The sequence below is a fragment of the Agrilus planipennis genome, unplaced genomic scaffold, assembly GCF_000699045.2.
Source record: "Agrilus planipennis isolate EAB-ADULT unplaced genomic scaffold, Apla_2.0 scaffold11, whole genome shotgun sequence".
Taxonomy (NCBI): domain Eukaryota; kingdom Metazoa; phylum Arthropoda; class Insecta; order Coleoptera; family Buprestidae; genus Agrilus; species Agrilus planipennis.
The window spans coordinates 1,063,320-1,078,230 of NW_020440736.1; the positions used below are offsets into that span (position 1 = coordinate 1,063,320).

At 31.7% G+C, this 14,911-nt stretch overlaps 3 protein-coding genes across 7 annotated transcripts; 2 read left to right on the forward strand and 1 right to left on the reverse strand.

The window, feature by feature from the left end:
* Positions 1–95: 95 nt before the first annotated feature.
* LOC108733783 (cullin-associated NEDD8-dissociated protein 1) lies at positions 96–5,273 on the forward strand. 2 transcript variants are annotated; one of them, XM_018465088.2, is made up of 15 exons: positions 97–482; positions 542–711; positions 763–976; positions 1,091–1,380; positions 1,478–1,643; positions 1,722–1,986; positions 2,056–2,843; positions 2,899–3,199; positions 3,260–3,563; positions 3,626–3,827; positions 3,947–4,204; positions 4,256–4,447; positions 4,517–4,760; positions 4,817–4,963; positions 5,030–5,273. In XM_018465088.2, the coding sequence occupies exons 1-15, from the start codon at positions 441–443 to the stop codon at positions 5,158–5,160; spliced, it is 3,714 nt and encodes a 1,237-aa protein (XP_018320590.1). In that variant the 5' UTR covers positions 97–440; the 3' UTR covers positions 5,161–5,273. The 2 variants fall into 2 exon arrangements, with proteins under 2 accessions (XP_018320588.1, XP_018320590.1); XM_018465086.2 differs by having other exon boundaries at positions 96–482; positions 4,817–5,273.
* A 428-nt stretch (positions 5,274–5,701) lies between these two features.
* On the forward strand, positions 5,702–8,495 carry LOC108733785 (protein phosphatase 1H). Of its 4 annotated transcripts, none has more exons than XM_018465091.1 (6): positions 5,702–5,792; positions 5,875–6,463; positions 6,518–6,631; positions 6,684–6,906; positions 6,966–7,123; positions 7,449–8,495. In XM_018465091.1, the coding sequence occupies exons 2-6, from the start codon at positions 6,032–6,034 to the stop codon at positions 7,881–7,883; spliced, it is 1,362 nt and encodes a 453-aa protein (XP_018320593.1). In that variant the 5' UTR covers positions 5,702–5,792; positions 5,875–6,031; the 3' UTR covers positions 7,884–8,495. The 4 variants fall into 4 exon arrangements, with proteins under 4 accessions (XP_018320593.1, XP_018320595.1, XP_018320592.1 ...); XM_018465093.1 differs by having other exon boundaries at positions 5,723–5,779; XM_018465094.1 differs by having other exon boundaries at positions 5,775–5,789.
* Positions 8,496–8,780: 285 nt separating this feature from the next.
* Positions 8,781–13,053, reverse strand: LOC108733767 (F-box/LRR-repeat protein 7). The gene is made up of 3 exons (XM_025979872.1): positions 12,823–13,053; positions 10,290–11,522; positions 8,781–10,220 (listed from the first exon to the last, which is right to left on the reverse strand). Exons 2-3 carry the CDS (start codon positions 11,515–11,517, stop codon positions 9,685–9,687), a joined length of 1,764 nt encoding a protein of 587 aa, XP_025835657.1. The 5' UTR covers positions 11,518–11,522; positions 12,823–13,053; the 3' UTR covers positions 8,781–9,684.
* Positions 13,054–14,911: the final 1,858 nt, after the last annotated feature.

Sequence of the window (14,911 nt, forward strand, 5' to 3'; positions counted from 1 at the left end):
TCCACATCAAATCTAACAGTAGTGCCGTTAACTCATCTCTAGATACAACAAGTGCTGTCTAGAAACTCTATAGTTGATACGATTGACAGGCTGATGCAGAATGACAGTCTATTGTTTTTTCTTGGCTGTGGTTTTCAATGCTAGCTGTTTTATATACAGGTTTACAATATAATAAACCAGTACCTAATTAATAAAATTATTTTATAGGGAATGATTATTCCATTTGTAAATACCAAATAATAGGGAGTGATTTCAGAGTTAATGTAAAAGTAGACATTACGGTTTGTAATATATTTAGTTCTCTAAAATTTTCGTTTACTCACGTTGAATATGGCCGGTGGTATTTATTCTCGTTAAAGACTATTTTTTACACACAGGATTGGATAGAAAATTACATTACATTTGCTTTTTAGTGTGTGTTTAAAACAAGCAATTACAGAATGGCTAGTGTGTCTTATCAAATTGCAAATCTTCTGGAGAAGGTTGTTTGTAAAAGTAATATTTATTCCATTACTTTAATACATACGTGTTTTTATTGTAGATGCAGTCTTCTGATAAAGACTTTCGATTTATGGCTACAAACGATTTAATGACAGAACTTCAGAAGGATAGTATTAAGTTAGATGATGATTCTGAACGTAAAGTTGTTAGAATGCTACTTAAACTTCTTGAAGATAAAAATGGAGAAGTGCAGAATTTAGCTGTTAAATGGTATTAACTTGTTTGAAGTTATTTTCAGTATTTTAATATATTAATTTACAGTTTAGGTCCTTTGGTTAATAAAGTCAAAGAATATCAAGTAGAAACTATTGTAGAAGCTCTTTGTTCAAATATGATTTCGGATAAAGAACAATTGAGAGATATATCAAGCATTGGACTTAAAACAGTTATTTCTGAATTACCTCAAGCTCCTGGTGGATTATCAAGCAACATTTGTAAAAGAATAACGGGACATTTAACAACAGCAATTGAAAGGGTATGCATAATTTAGTTTTTATTTGTTTCCACCAACTAATATAGTTAGGTAAATAATGTAGACTTTATAGACTTATACATGTTTTCTTGTGTATATATATATATTACTTTTTAGGAAGATGTCTCAGTACAGTTGGAAGCACTAGACATAGTTGCAGATTTATTGTTTAGATTTGGAAGTGTTTTGTCATCATTTCATCTTACATTAATCAATGCTCTTTTACCACAATTAAGTTCATCAAGACCAGCAGTTAGGAAACGTACTATAGTAGCACTAAGTAACTTAGTTTTGTCTTGTAATATATCTTTATATAACAAGCTTATTGATCATCTACATGAGGGGTTATCCAAAACTGCTAGTACCACACAGACAAGAACAAATATTCAGTGCCTAGCTGCAGTTTGGTATGTAAAAATTTGCATGTTTTTTTTTAATAATTTATATTTTAAGAATTATGTACTATTCAAAATATTTGATTGATAATTATTAAATATGTCTTAGTCGACAGTCTGGTCATAGGTTTGGAGAACATATTGAAAGGTTTGTGCCACTTCTAATTGAAACATTTAGCTATGAAGAAGACGATGAACTACGTGAGTTTTGTTTACAGGCTTTTGAATCTTTTGTTCAAAGATGTCCAAAAGAAATTACTTGTCACATAGGCAATGTAAGTTTAAGACGCAAAATTTTTATTTTATATATTAATTGGATAACATGTATTAATATGTTGTTATTATCCCTTCAGATAACAAAACTTTGTGTAGAATTTATGACTTATGATCCAAATTATAATTATGATGAGGATGATGATGTACAAGATAAAGGAATGGATACAGTTGAAGAATATGATGAGGATGAGGAAAATGACGAATATAGCGACGATGACGACATGAGCTGGAAAGTTAGAAGGTCTGCTGCTAAATGTTTGGAGTCTATTATTTCTACAAGGCATGAGTTGTTATCTGAATTCTACAAATATCTTTCTCCTGCATTAATAAGTAGATTTAAAGGTAAATTTTATTTATTACCCACAGTATCTTAATGACATTGTTTAAACCGTTGTTTACTTTTCTGTTTAGAAAGGGAAGAAAACGTTAAGTCCGATATATTTCATGCTTATATTGCCTTACTTAAACAGACGAGACCTAGCGTTTCTTTAAACGCAGATCCAAATTTGATGGAACAAGAGGAAGCTCCTGCATGTCTTCTACAGCAGCAAGTTCCACTCATTGTTAAAGGATTGCAGCAACAAATGAAAGAAAAGAGTATTAAAACTCGTCAAGATTGTTTTCAACTACTCAAAGAACTGTGCAATGTACTTCCTGGAGCCTTAACGAACCATATAGGCGATTTAATATCTGGAATTCAATATTCGTTAGGCGAGAAGAATTCCAGCAGCAATATGAAAATTGACGCTCTAGTATTTATTCATTGCCTCTTAGTAACTCACCCTCCAGAAGTATTTCATCCACATATGGCAGTTCTATTACCTCCTGTAATTAACGCAGTTGGCGACAGTTTTTATAAAATAACCGCCGAAGCATTACTAGTTTTACAAGAACTTGTAAAAGTGATTCGCCCTATTGGTACATCAGTCACCTTCAATTTTCGACCATATGCTCATGAAATTTACAATTGTACACTTGTAAGATTGCGCGCTTCTGATATAGATCAGGAAGTAAAAGAGAGGGCTATTTCTACCATGGGTCAGATAGTTTGTAATTTGGGCGATGTCTTACAATACGAACTTCCCGTCTGTTTACCCATTTTTCTAGATCGACTGAGAAATGAAATCACTCGTCTTACGACTGTCAAGGCCTTAACTAAAATTGCAAGGTCTGATTTGAAAATTGATCTACCTATAATGGTGATTACTTGTTTAATTTTTATCAAAACGTTTATACTTTATATTTTCTTTTTAGAACGAAGCCGTTCCGATTCTCGGTTCTTTTCTTCGGAAAAATCAGCGAGCTTTGAAATTAAGCACACTTTTGCTTTTGGATTGCCTCATAAAAAATTATCATAATTATATGTATGTAGATTTATTACAGTATGTGATAACCGAACTGCCACCGTTATTAGATGAGTCGGATCTTCATATTGCCCAGTGGACTTTAATTATTCTTAAATCAATAGCCATTCGACATCCCGGTGCTCTGCAAGATATATCCAAAAATATACTACCACAGATTATGAATCTAGTAAAATCACCATTACTTCAAGGTAAAAAAAAATATTGATTGATTTAAAGTAGTGATAATAATTTTATGTTTACAATTACAGGAGCTGCTCTGGTTTCATTGCTTGAGTTTTTCCAACAACTTGTTTTGTGTAATCTCCCAGGCTTGGGTTTCAAAGATCTTCTAGAGATTATGTTGGCCCCTGTCCAGAATATTCAAAATAATCAGGGAAACCTTCACAAGCAGGCTTTCTACTCTCTTGCCAAGTGTGTGGCATCTATTACAGTAATTTGTCCACAAGAGGCTTTATCTGTTGTAAATCATTTTATTCAAGAGATACAAAGTGCCCAAAGTGACTCTCAGATGATTTTTGCTTTACTTGTTATTGGCGAAATCGGTCGTAAAGTGTAAATGATCAGTTGGTAAAGTTTTATTTTTATTTATACTAATTTTGTATTATTTATTTTAGAGATCTTACTTCTGTTTCAAATTTGAAACACGTTATTTTGCAAGCTTTCTCAGCAGTTTCTGAAGAAGTTAAGTCTGCTGCCAGTTATGCTTTAGGCAGTATTGCTATTGGAAATTTAAAACAGTTTCTTATACCATTTATTCTTCAAGAAATTGATCAACAACCTAGAAGACAGTATCTCTTACTACATTCTCTTAAAGAGGTAATACTTTCATCCATAACGAAATATCTTAGTTATTAAATCATTATTATTTTGAGTAGGCATCATTTCCTACGTACTTTGTACTCTCATTTTATTTTATATTTAAATTTTCGTTAAAGGTGATAACATGTTTATCTGCATCTGAAGAAGGCATTCAGGAAATATTACCGTTTGTGCCTGCAATTTGGCAGCAACTCTTCTGCCATTGTGAGTGTAGCGAGGAGGGTACTCGTAATGTTGTTGCTGAGTGTTTAGGAAAACTAACATTGATAGATCCTGTTAAGTTATTACCACAGTTACAAGTTTCGCTCGAATCATCCTCACCATTAATGCGTACTACTGTCGTAACTGCCGTTAAATTTACTATCTCTGATCAGGTAACTGTTAAAAAAACAAATTCAATAAATGTTATTTTATATACATTTTAGCCCCAAGCCATCGATCCTCTTTTACGTCAGTGTATAGGACAATTTGTTTTGAGTACTTTACAAGATGATGATCTTAACGTCCGACGCGTTGCTTTGGTTGCATTTAATTCAGCAGCTCATAACAAACCATCATTAATACGAGATCTTTTGGATACAATTTTACCGCAACTCTATAGAGAAACAAAAATTAAGGTAATCTTTTCCTATAGTCCAATTTTTTTGCTTACCCACTTTTGTAATACCTATTTTAAATTTTTATAGAAAGAATTAATAAGAGAAGTTGAAATGGGACCGTTTAAACATACAGTTGATGACGGTCTAGATATTAGAAAGGCTGCTTTTGAATGTATGTATACCCTTCTTGACTCTTGTTTGGACAGGATCGATATATTCGAATTTTTAAATCACGTTGAAGGAGGACTCAAAGATCATTACGACATTAAAATGTTAACATATCTTATGGTCACTCGACTTTCGCAAATTTGCCCTGGTGCTGTTTTACAGAGTATAAATAGACTTATACTACAATAAGAACCCTTATTTTACATTTGATTTTTACAGGATTAGAAAGGCTGATCGAACCATTAAAGGTTACTTGTACAATGAAAGTAAAAGCAAACTCGGTAAAACAAGAATATGAGAAACAAGACGAGCTGAAAAGGTCGGCTATGAGAGCGGTATCTGCTTTATTGACAATCGATGATGCCGGTAACTTATCTGTGTTAAAACTTATCAGCCTTTTCAGGTTTTTTTGTATAATTTATTTTTTTTTAGATAAAAATCCGTCTCTCAACGAGTTTGTACAGCAGATTAAAAATTCTCCCGATCTTTTAGCAATTTTTGAATCAGTTCAGAAAGATTCCAGCAGTTCCCATAATGAGCATTTCCCAATGGATCAGAGTTAAAATTTATCAGTTGTTTTGCGTGTGAAAATTATTCATGTTCTTTGTTTAATAACGGTGTATTAAAACCTTACGAAATAAAAAGTCGCAGTTCTTGGCAACTGTATAATGTGTTATTAGTTACTATTACTATTTTCTGTAATATTACATAGCTCAACCTTCTAGAACTCATAAATTATTAATAAAATAAGTAATTAATATTCTTATTGTTAGGCTGGCTATAGAATGTAAAATCTTTTTTTATTATTTTAAATACAATTAAAAGAAAACAATAAAATAAAATAAAAGTATGGATATAACAGGCTTATGTGAAAAAAGTTTGCTATAATTATCAGAACAAAGAACTGTTAAATTATATGAAAAGTGTAATAGTTAATTTCTATAAAATTTCAAAGTATATTATTTTTAATGAATAGGATCCTTCTGAAAATGAATTAATTCTTATAAAAAAAGTGACATCAACATTTGAAAAGTAACATCGTTAATACTATTTTATTTTTCTTTTTGCCTATGCAACCCATTTCACAGAACAAACAGGATATTGTATACGTGGCAACTGTTTGAATTTAATATGTAACATGGTTACCAGTTTGTGACAGTTGATTACAAAAACCAATGTTTTGTTAGTAAATGTGGTAATCTAAAATTAGATAATTTTATTCTTAAATTATCTTATGCTTTCAATTCTACACAGTAATAACTACAGTTTTTTTGTAGGTGCTGTTTGTTAGTGATGATTCAGTCCAGTCCTAGTCCATGTCCAGCCTGACAGTAGTGAGGTGTCAAAACAAAACAAATAAAATTAAATATACATAAAGAAATAAATATAATATATCATTAAGGAAATGATAACTTCCTAATTTAAACAAAAAAAATGTTGAATCGTTTTAAGAACGCTGTTATTGGTGCCGTAGGTGGCTTTGAAACAAATGGTTTAGCTCTAAACCAAGATCTCCATCAAAGAAGTAGTTTATCACCGAAATTTCCTTATGCTCGACCACACTTTTTAGAATTAGATTGGGAACAGATGCAGATTTCAGCTGATCACAGGTTACGCCCTATAATTCATCCAAGTCAATCGCTAGCCTTTAATACAGGTTATGCAGAATGCATTAATGCAGGCAAATCAAAATGGAATGAAGATCAGGCAGTACTTCAGCAAGGTGTACTAACTAAATTAGAATTAGTGGAGAACTCTCCACCAGTAAAGTATGACATACCGTATTCTTACTATGGCATATTTGATGGGCATGCTGGTGTTGGTGCTGCATTGTGTGCAGCCAATCAGTTACACCATATTTTGCATGTAAGTTTTGTAATTAACTTTCTTAATATTAGGTAATACATTAATTTTTTTAAGGAAAAGCTAGTGGATGCTCAAGATGATATATGGCAAGATTTTATAGGCAAAACTGTTTCTAAGCCACGTGATTTGTTAATTATAGGAGCTTTAGAATCAGGGTTTAGAGAAATGGTATGTTTTATATCCAACGTCTGTTTATAATATTAATTTATCATCTTTGAAGGATCAGCTCATTGCTGAAGATAGAAATAAATACCAAAGTGCTGGAGGTTGCACTGCTTTAGTTGCTTTGTTTATACTGGGCAAGCTGTATGTTGCAAATGCTGGAGACTCTAGGGCAGTTATATGTAGCACTAATAAAATAATACCCATGTCTATGGATTTTACACCTGAAAACGAAAGAGATCGTATAAGACAACTTGCAGAAGAACAGCCTGCTCTGTTAGGTATTACAAAAACAAATATTTCAATTTTTCATTTCTAATATAACTTATTATTGTTGAAGGGAAGGAATTTACTTTTCGTGAATACATTTGTCAACCAAAATCTGTCGATTTAGGAAAACCTATAATGTACAGAGATGCTCACATGAAAGGATGGGCTTACAAAACATTACAGACAGAAGACTTGAAGATGCCTGTCATAACAGGGCAAGGCAAAAGGGTACACAATTTTCTTTTGTTTTCAATTAAAGTAGTTGTGATGGAATTATTGATCACGTAAAATTAAAAATTTAAGAACTAGTTTATAGCTTAAAATAAGTACTGATATAAATAATTCTTCTTTTGAGCTTTATTATTATTTTTTTGTAACTATTATAACTATTAATGCTTGATGGTAATGTGAATTCTCAAATTTTTAATTTTTATTGGTTTATTATATGTACTACATTGATATATGACGTGTTTAGCAGTAAATTAAAAGTTATATGTATTTACTTATAGATACAAAAATATTGAAAGGCTAATTCTTTTAAAAATTATTGTAGAGTAGAGTAATGGGTACAATTGGCGTTACAAGAGGCTTTGGAGATCATGATCTTCTTGCAGTTCATCAGAAAACCCCTATAAAACCATTTCTATCTCCACATCCTGAAGTACAAGTTCATAAATTAATAGACGTGACGGAGAAAGACGTTTTAGTAATGGGTACTGATGGTTTATGGGATGTAGTGAGTTGTTCGAAAGCAGCAGAGGTAATTGGAAAACAGTTTGATTTATTTAGCCAAAAAGAACGTTATGTTAGTGCTGCTACTTGTTTGGTTGGTTCTGCCAGAGGAATATTAGTGAATGATCATTCTTGGCAGCTAAAAAATGAAAAACCAGCCTCAGTGGACGATATTTCAGTGTTTGTTATACCCCTTTTTCCATACAGAGACGCATATTTGGAATTTAAAAGTAAATACACTGATGTTGATTTATAAATTTATACCTAATACAATTTTCAACTATTGTTAAATACGTACTTTCGACTTATTTGTAATTATTGACAAGATGTGATGAGGTAGAAAGCAGTTTATGTGCAATAATGTGTATCGAAATCGATCCATTCCATATTTAATGATTTTTTCAACTTAATAATTTGTTTTAAAATTAATTATAGATAGAAAAATATTATTTTATAAATAATAATGGACTTATAAGTCCATGGGTAATGTGTTTTTTTTATATTGCACATTAGTTGAAACAGTTGTACATTTCCTAATTAGAGATGTATAAAAGTACCTAAGAAAAGTTTATAGCATTTATGACGTTTTATGTTACTCTTTTTTTAAGTAATTTGTGTACGTTTGTCTTTTTGAATGTTTAGTTATTAACAGAAATGCCTACAATTTTAATGTTAAGTAAAGAACCAATTCACAAAAGCATTGTAAATCAATTTCAATTATGTTTTCATTTGTCAGGAAAAAAAATGGATAATAATTATTGTTGATGCCTATTCACACCCCAAATAGATATGTAAATTTGTTCAAGTTAAAAAAAGGTTTGAATTGGTACAGCTTTTCTTTATACTTTATTAACACATTTAGAAGTATTTCCAGCAGTTCCCATAATGAGCATTTCCCAATGGATCAGAGTTAAAATTTATCAGTTGTTTTGCGTGTGAAAATTATTCATGTTCTTTGTTTAATAACGGTGTATTAAAACCTTACGAAATAAAAAGTCGCAGTTCTTGGCAACTGTATAATGTGTTATTAGTTACTATTACTATTTTCTGTAATATTACATAGCTCAACCTTCTAGAACTCATAAATTATTAATAAAATAAGTAATTAATATTCTTATTGTTAGGCTGGCTATANTTTTTTAAGACTGAAACATTTCGTCCATTCCAATGTTGCTTTTTTACCGTTTAGACTCTGAATTCGTTTCATTTTGTAATTTCTGTTATAAATAAACAGAATCTTAATTTAACCGTCTTTTCTTACAAACGCAATGCATTTTGAAGATTGCATTAATAATAATAATTGTAAACAAAAAAGTAGCAATTAGCGTATAATAAAGAAAAATAATGAATTAGTAAAAAAAACGTACTTATTTAGTTTGAGTTTCTTTCATAAAATGGTAAATACGGATAAAATTAAAAAAAAATGGCAATGCTACATTGATGCACCTATGACATAAAAAAAATATAATCTTCATTTTGCCCTGTTTATGTTTTGTGCGATGAGAGATATTACCAAGGATGTATATACTTGATATAAATCAACCTATAAAAGATTTCAAGGTTGCAGTTAACCGCCATGTGACGTATATTCCGCAGATAAAAAGGAAAATACATTATAGCTCTTATTGATAAAACAGAAACTTGATACCAAGTTTATTAATAAGATCGTATATAATTACTTTTTGAATTCTTCTTCTTTTCGAGCTGTTTATGCTATCGTGATCGATGGAGTTCTCGTCTAAATTTTTTTCCTGATTACATCTTTAGAGTGGAACTTACTGACCTGCAGTTACTGACTAACCCTCAGTCATATTATCACTGACGGTGTCATTAGTAAAGAACGGCGAAGCCTGTGGAAGAAAAGATTTCCATTGACCACGGCAGACACATTAAAAAAAAATCTTTAGCCCCAAAACTGCAGTTCAAGTGCAATTGAAAAAAATGGCCACATTTCAAAATAATTTAATAAAATCAACAAAATTTGAAATAGAATAAAATTTACGAAAATAAATAATGAAATATTACAATAAAATTGTAGACATGTGGAAAACAGATTGTTAGAAAAAGCCAGGGTTGGTGTGTTCAATAACACACCGTTTGCAATATTTCTTAACAGCTCTATATCCTTCTAAAGAAATTTGACAGTCTTGGATGTTGAGCTGTTGCAATCCTCTACAGTAATACGCTACGCACTGAACACCACGATCCGTCACTAAATCACAATTTCGTAGTCCTAATTTTTTCAAATTAGGACAACATTCTGCTAAAGCCCTTAGTCCGGCGTCGCTTACGTCACACTTTCCTATATCCAGAGCTCGTAATCGTGTGCAGGATCGGGCCAGGACAGTTATGGCATCATCGGAGACCGCTTCGCAACCCCTTACATTCAAATACCGCAACTTGTAACACCTTTTCGCTATCACTTTTAGTCCTGCGTCACTCACTTGATCGCATTTTGCTACAGAGAGATAACGCAGTGTGGCACCTAATTTAGCAAGTTCATACAATCCAAAGTCTGTTATATTACAACAGTCACTAACGCTTAGTTCTCGAAGACCCGAGCAAAAACTTGGCACAAACTTTAACCCTCCATCTAAAAGAGAAAAGAAAAGAAAAAAAAACAGATAAAGTCCACCATTCGCAAACTGCTTCGTATGCTTACCTGTAATTTGAACACAACGTCTTAGGTAAAGATATGCGAGCTGTGGACAGTTTCTAACAATAACTCGAAGTCCACTGTCTTGAAGAGCAGGGCAATCAGTAAGATCTAAATACTGTATATGTAATCGTCTAGGTGGTTCAGGTCCAGCAGTTACGCTAATATAAGATATACTGATGCACCCGGTTACGTCTAAATGTTGTAAATTATGGCATCTAGTTGCTAACTCATAGAGAGCATTATTTGTAATAGCAGCACTTGCATGAATTTCAACGTGAGTTATTTCTGGACATCTACGAGCTAAAAGAATTAAGCCTTTGTCTGTTAGTTTCGCTCCATCGGAAACTCGAACTTTCTCTACACTAGGACAAGCACCAGTTCTACCTTGGCCACAAAGTTGTCTCAGAACTCCCCTAATCGCACGATCTCCATTCACGTGTTCTCCCTCTAATGTTATTGCCCGCCACAAGCAAGGAGTCCACGCTAAAATTTCAAACCTACGACACACCCTGGCACACACGCTCAGCTCTAGACTGGAAAGGAATGAGAAAATGTTAATAATCAAGTCGTCACTGAGCTGGTTGAATAGATTGCTTTTGTTTTGGAACTTCTTCCCCTTGTAGATGTTTTCATCATTCCAAGGGCTGTTACTGGTAGGGGGTCCTGGACTTGGCGTGACCAACGTGTGGTATCCTTGGTCCAGGCTTGGACTAGATTTTCCTAATATCGAAAAATTATCTAGAAGGTAATTTGTTTCTTTCGTTTGTTCTAGCGCGCGACTTTTTGTTTCTTCGTTCGTTTCAAAGTCATCGTCTTGTTCCCAATAGTTTGTACAATAGGATAATGACGAAAGTTCTATCGAGTTTGATTTGGGGAACTGTTTGCTAGGTCCGCTTCTAATTAGACCTGACAATTGTACGTTGTCCGATTGATTAGATATTCTGTCTGAAGATTTCTCTTGATAATCGTGTAAACTTTGATAATATGAGTGGCCGTATGTCAATTCGTTTTCAAGAGGCACGTGAGAGTTTCCAAAATATCTGTTACGGTTCTGTTCACCTTTTTCGTACGTGTCCGAAAACTTTGAATGATGATAGTCGAAAAGATGGTTTACAGAGTCAGAAGAGTGATCTAGAGGAGACGAAGTCCTTCCTAAATTGACTAAAGGACAAACCAGCTGCCTCGGGGATGGTCTTTCTAATAACCCCGGGGGCTGGTTCATGTTCTGCATTACCCCTAAAACAATATTTATTTACTATCTAATTATTAAACCTAAATATATTACACTTCTATAATTTATGTTTCCGTATCTATTAAATTTTAATGAATCTAATTGAAATCCGTTGTAGATGATCAATTTATATTTCTTATGGAGATTTTATATACGATTAAAGGTAAAACAATTGATTAATTAATTATCCCAGTAGAAACAAAAATTATTCACTGATTTCCCAAAAAAATTTTAGTTTCTTCCGGCGAAATACTTATAATTATTATAGAGGAATCAATTAATAATTTGCAAACAGAACTTTTGTTTCTTTTATTATTTGAATTGAGTTACAAGAACCAACTAATAGTTTTATCTTATTTAGTTAAATTATTATTAATTAATAAGGTACGCAATTGGATTCTCTTATGATTTAAATCTATAGTAATTTTAGATAAACAGTAATTATAATTTTGTTTATAAATAAATGAAAATGAGGTTTTAATCTTATCACAATAGAAGGAATTTAGTAAATTTTAAGAACATATGGAGTTACCATTTAAGGTGCCTTATATAGTCGTTGTTTTAAACTTTCTCATGATTTTGAAACAAACTTGATTTGCATATGTTTACCATTTTTGTAGTGTACGCGTGTATTTTACCAAAGGTTTTTTATTTCACGTTCCTAATTGATGCTGTACGAAACGTAAAGGAACATATTGATACCAATTTTTTTTTTTTTGTAAAAATGAAAGTAATTTCTAACTAGTTCTTGCTACGTAGGCACCACATTTAATATTTGTCATTTGCATTTGTGTATTATTAAAAAGAAGTTGAATTAAAAAAGCCCAAATAGTGACGTTAAAAAGTCAGGATGCCGTACTGACCCATCGTTGAAATCTCCAAATGTTAAGTTTGCATTATTTCATATTTGAGTTAAACAGATTGTTAGATATTCAGGTTGCAATGCATGTATGGGGCTATATAATTGTATATATCGTATATATTTATGTATATGTATATACGATCACATTCTTTTCTATGTCATATGACGATTTGCTCATTCTTTAGAAATGTCTTAAGCAACGCATTCTTTCTTATGTTGCGTTCAATGAGGCAATTCGTTTCGGCATTTATTACGTTTTCTCTATAAATTAATAAAAAATATTCCCAGAATAGATTCGTTTTAATATGCATTGCAATATTTGTGTACGAATGTAACATACACAGCCTGACAAGTATGTAGGTAAAGTTAAGGTCGACGACATTTTGACATAACTTTAAAATTTGCCCTTAACAAGCGAAGCTAAATTGAAACAAAGGGCTTACCTTGCAATTTGTCTGACTGGGCACCGGATATTCCATTTTCCGATGGAATTTTTATTTATTTGCGACAAAATTACACGAAAATATTGTAAATGTCCGGTCTCACTAGTTACTCTCGTCATCACACAACGAATACACTGCTTTGTTAGATGTAGTTGTTGCAAGCAAGTAACGTTTCTTGATTTTCCTTCGACTTCGACTATACGCTCTCCTGCGGTCGCTGACTGGTTAAAAGAGACCTCCTTACAACCAGCGACTTGTAATTTTAAAATTGAAATCATTACTGCAAATGTAGAAACAAATACGTCCTTTACAGGCCGCTCTCGTATCCTACAATTTATAAAAATATTTTTTCTTTCCTACTATTTTACACAAAATTATGCAAACAGTTTTATTCACTAATAGAATTCCATGAGAAGTATTTATTCCTAATAAAGAACGTTTTCTTCATTTATATTTCTATTTTTCATACCCACCGGAAAACTCTTTTGTACTTAAAATTATAATAAAAATCAGATAGCTTATAAATTAAAGGAAATACATATCATACACATAATAATTTTGCTTTATTAGCTTTTTAATAGTTAACATTGATTAAACTAAGTTACCTCCCTTCTATTTTGTATTAAGTGTTAACTTCTTTAACTTTACTGAAAGTAATAAAGTTGCATTTATCTATATTTTACGCTAATAAATGATTTTGTATACAGCAATTACTAATGGCATTAACATTCATCTGAAACACAGATCTAACTATTTTAATAAGGAGTTTAACATTATTAGCGTAAACTTAGATGAAAACAATGAAAAGAAGTGCTCCCAGGTGCGAACCTTGTGGAACTCCAGTTGTAATCTGTATGGCAAAAGAAGTCATACCTTTCACAGTAACCGTTAGCTGTCTATTTTCCAGAAAAGATTGAAATCATTCAAGCAAAAGATTAGAAATACCATAATGATTCAATTTTTTAATTGCCAGCTAGGACGAAACTTTATCATACGCCATTGATAAACCAGTGTAAATAACATGTAATTGATTTTTTTGGTTAATTGCCTCGATTATGAAGTTACACTGGACAACTAAATTTGTTACAGTTGAACGTGATGACAAAGTCATGCTATTCTTTGAGATAATAACATCACTAAAAAAGTTAATTATTACGTCGAGAATGTAGAAAAAGATTTATTTTACCCTTGTTTCGTTTTCTACACATCATCAGGATTATGGGCAGTTTAGTTTTTATAATTAAATTCAATTTTATGGAATTTGTAAACCGTTTATTGTATGAGTTCAGGAATAATTTAACAATTTGTAATAAAGGAAATGCTAATTTTGAAACGGAAAGGAGAAAGAAAATGTTGATTTTTTTTTGTTTACGTTTCATTTAATTAAATTATATGTTATTCTTTATTGTACTGTTTGCATTTATTTTGTAGATAAGATTATAACCGCTTCATGTGGATGTTCACCGTTCAGATTAATGAATATGAATTAAGAGGAACCAATACAATACCTACTGCGTAATTAAAACTCTTGAAATTAATTTATTTACTGAAATATATATGCAGTTCGAATATTAATGAAATCCTATATCTCTTGAATGTTGACGATTATGCCAGGCTATGCAATCTGTATAGTTAGCAATGAGTTCATCAAATCAGTTATCAATTTCATTAATTACTAAAGTACTCTGGCAAATATACCAAATGGTCGATATTGATGGTAATTAATTTTCTTTTCATCGCCTGCATACCGTATGGTATGTAAGTAAACAAGCTGCATAATTTTAATAAAATTCTTATCAACAAATTTTCGCAAATTTAAAAAATATTTGATGAGAAACGTTCATTTCATTAGTCTCACATTATTCTAATTCAACTGAATGAATAATGTTTTAGAGAAAGATGAAATGGAGCTTTTCGAACGTGTAATTGGTTGCCTACAACGAGCCATGTAAAGCTTCTCAATTACCCCCTACTTAATAAATTAAAATGTGATCGTTGCTATAATTAGGTAATTGCTTTTGAAAAAGTTCTATCAATATTAAACGATTTTGAGTATTACTTTGATAATACTGACGCAGAATGAGTGGCA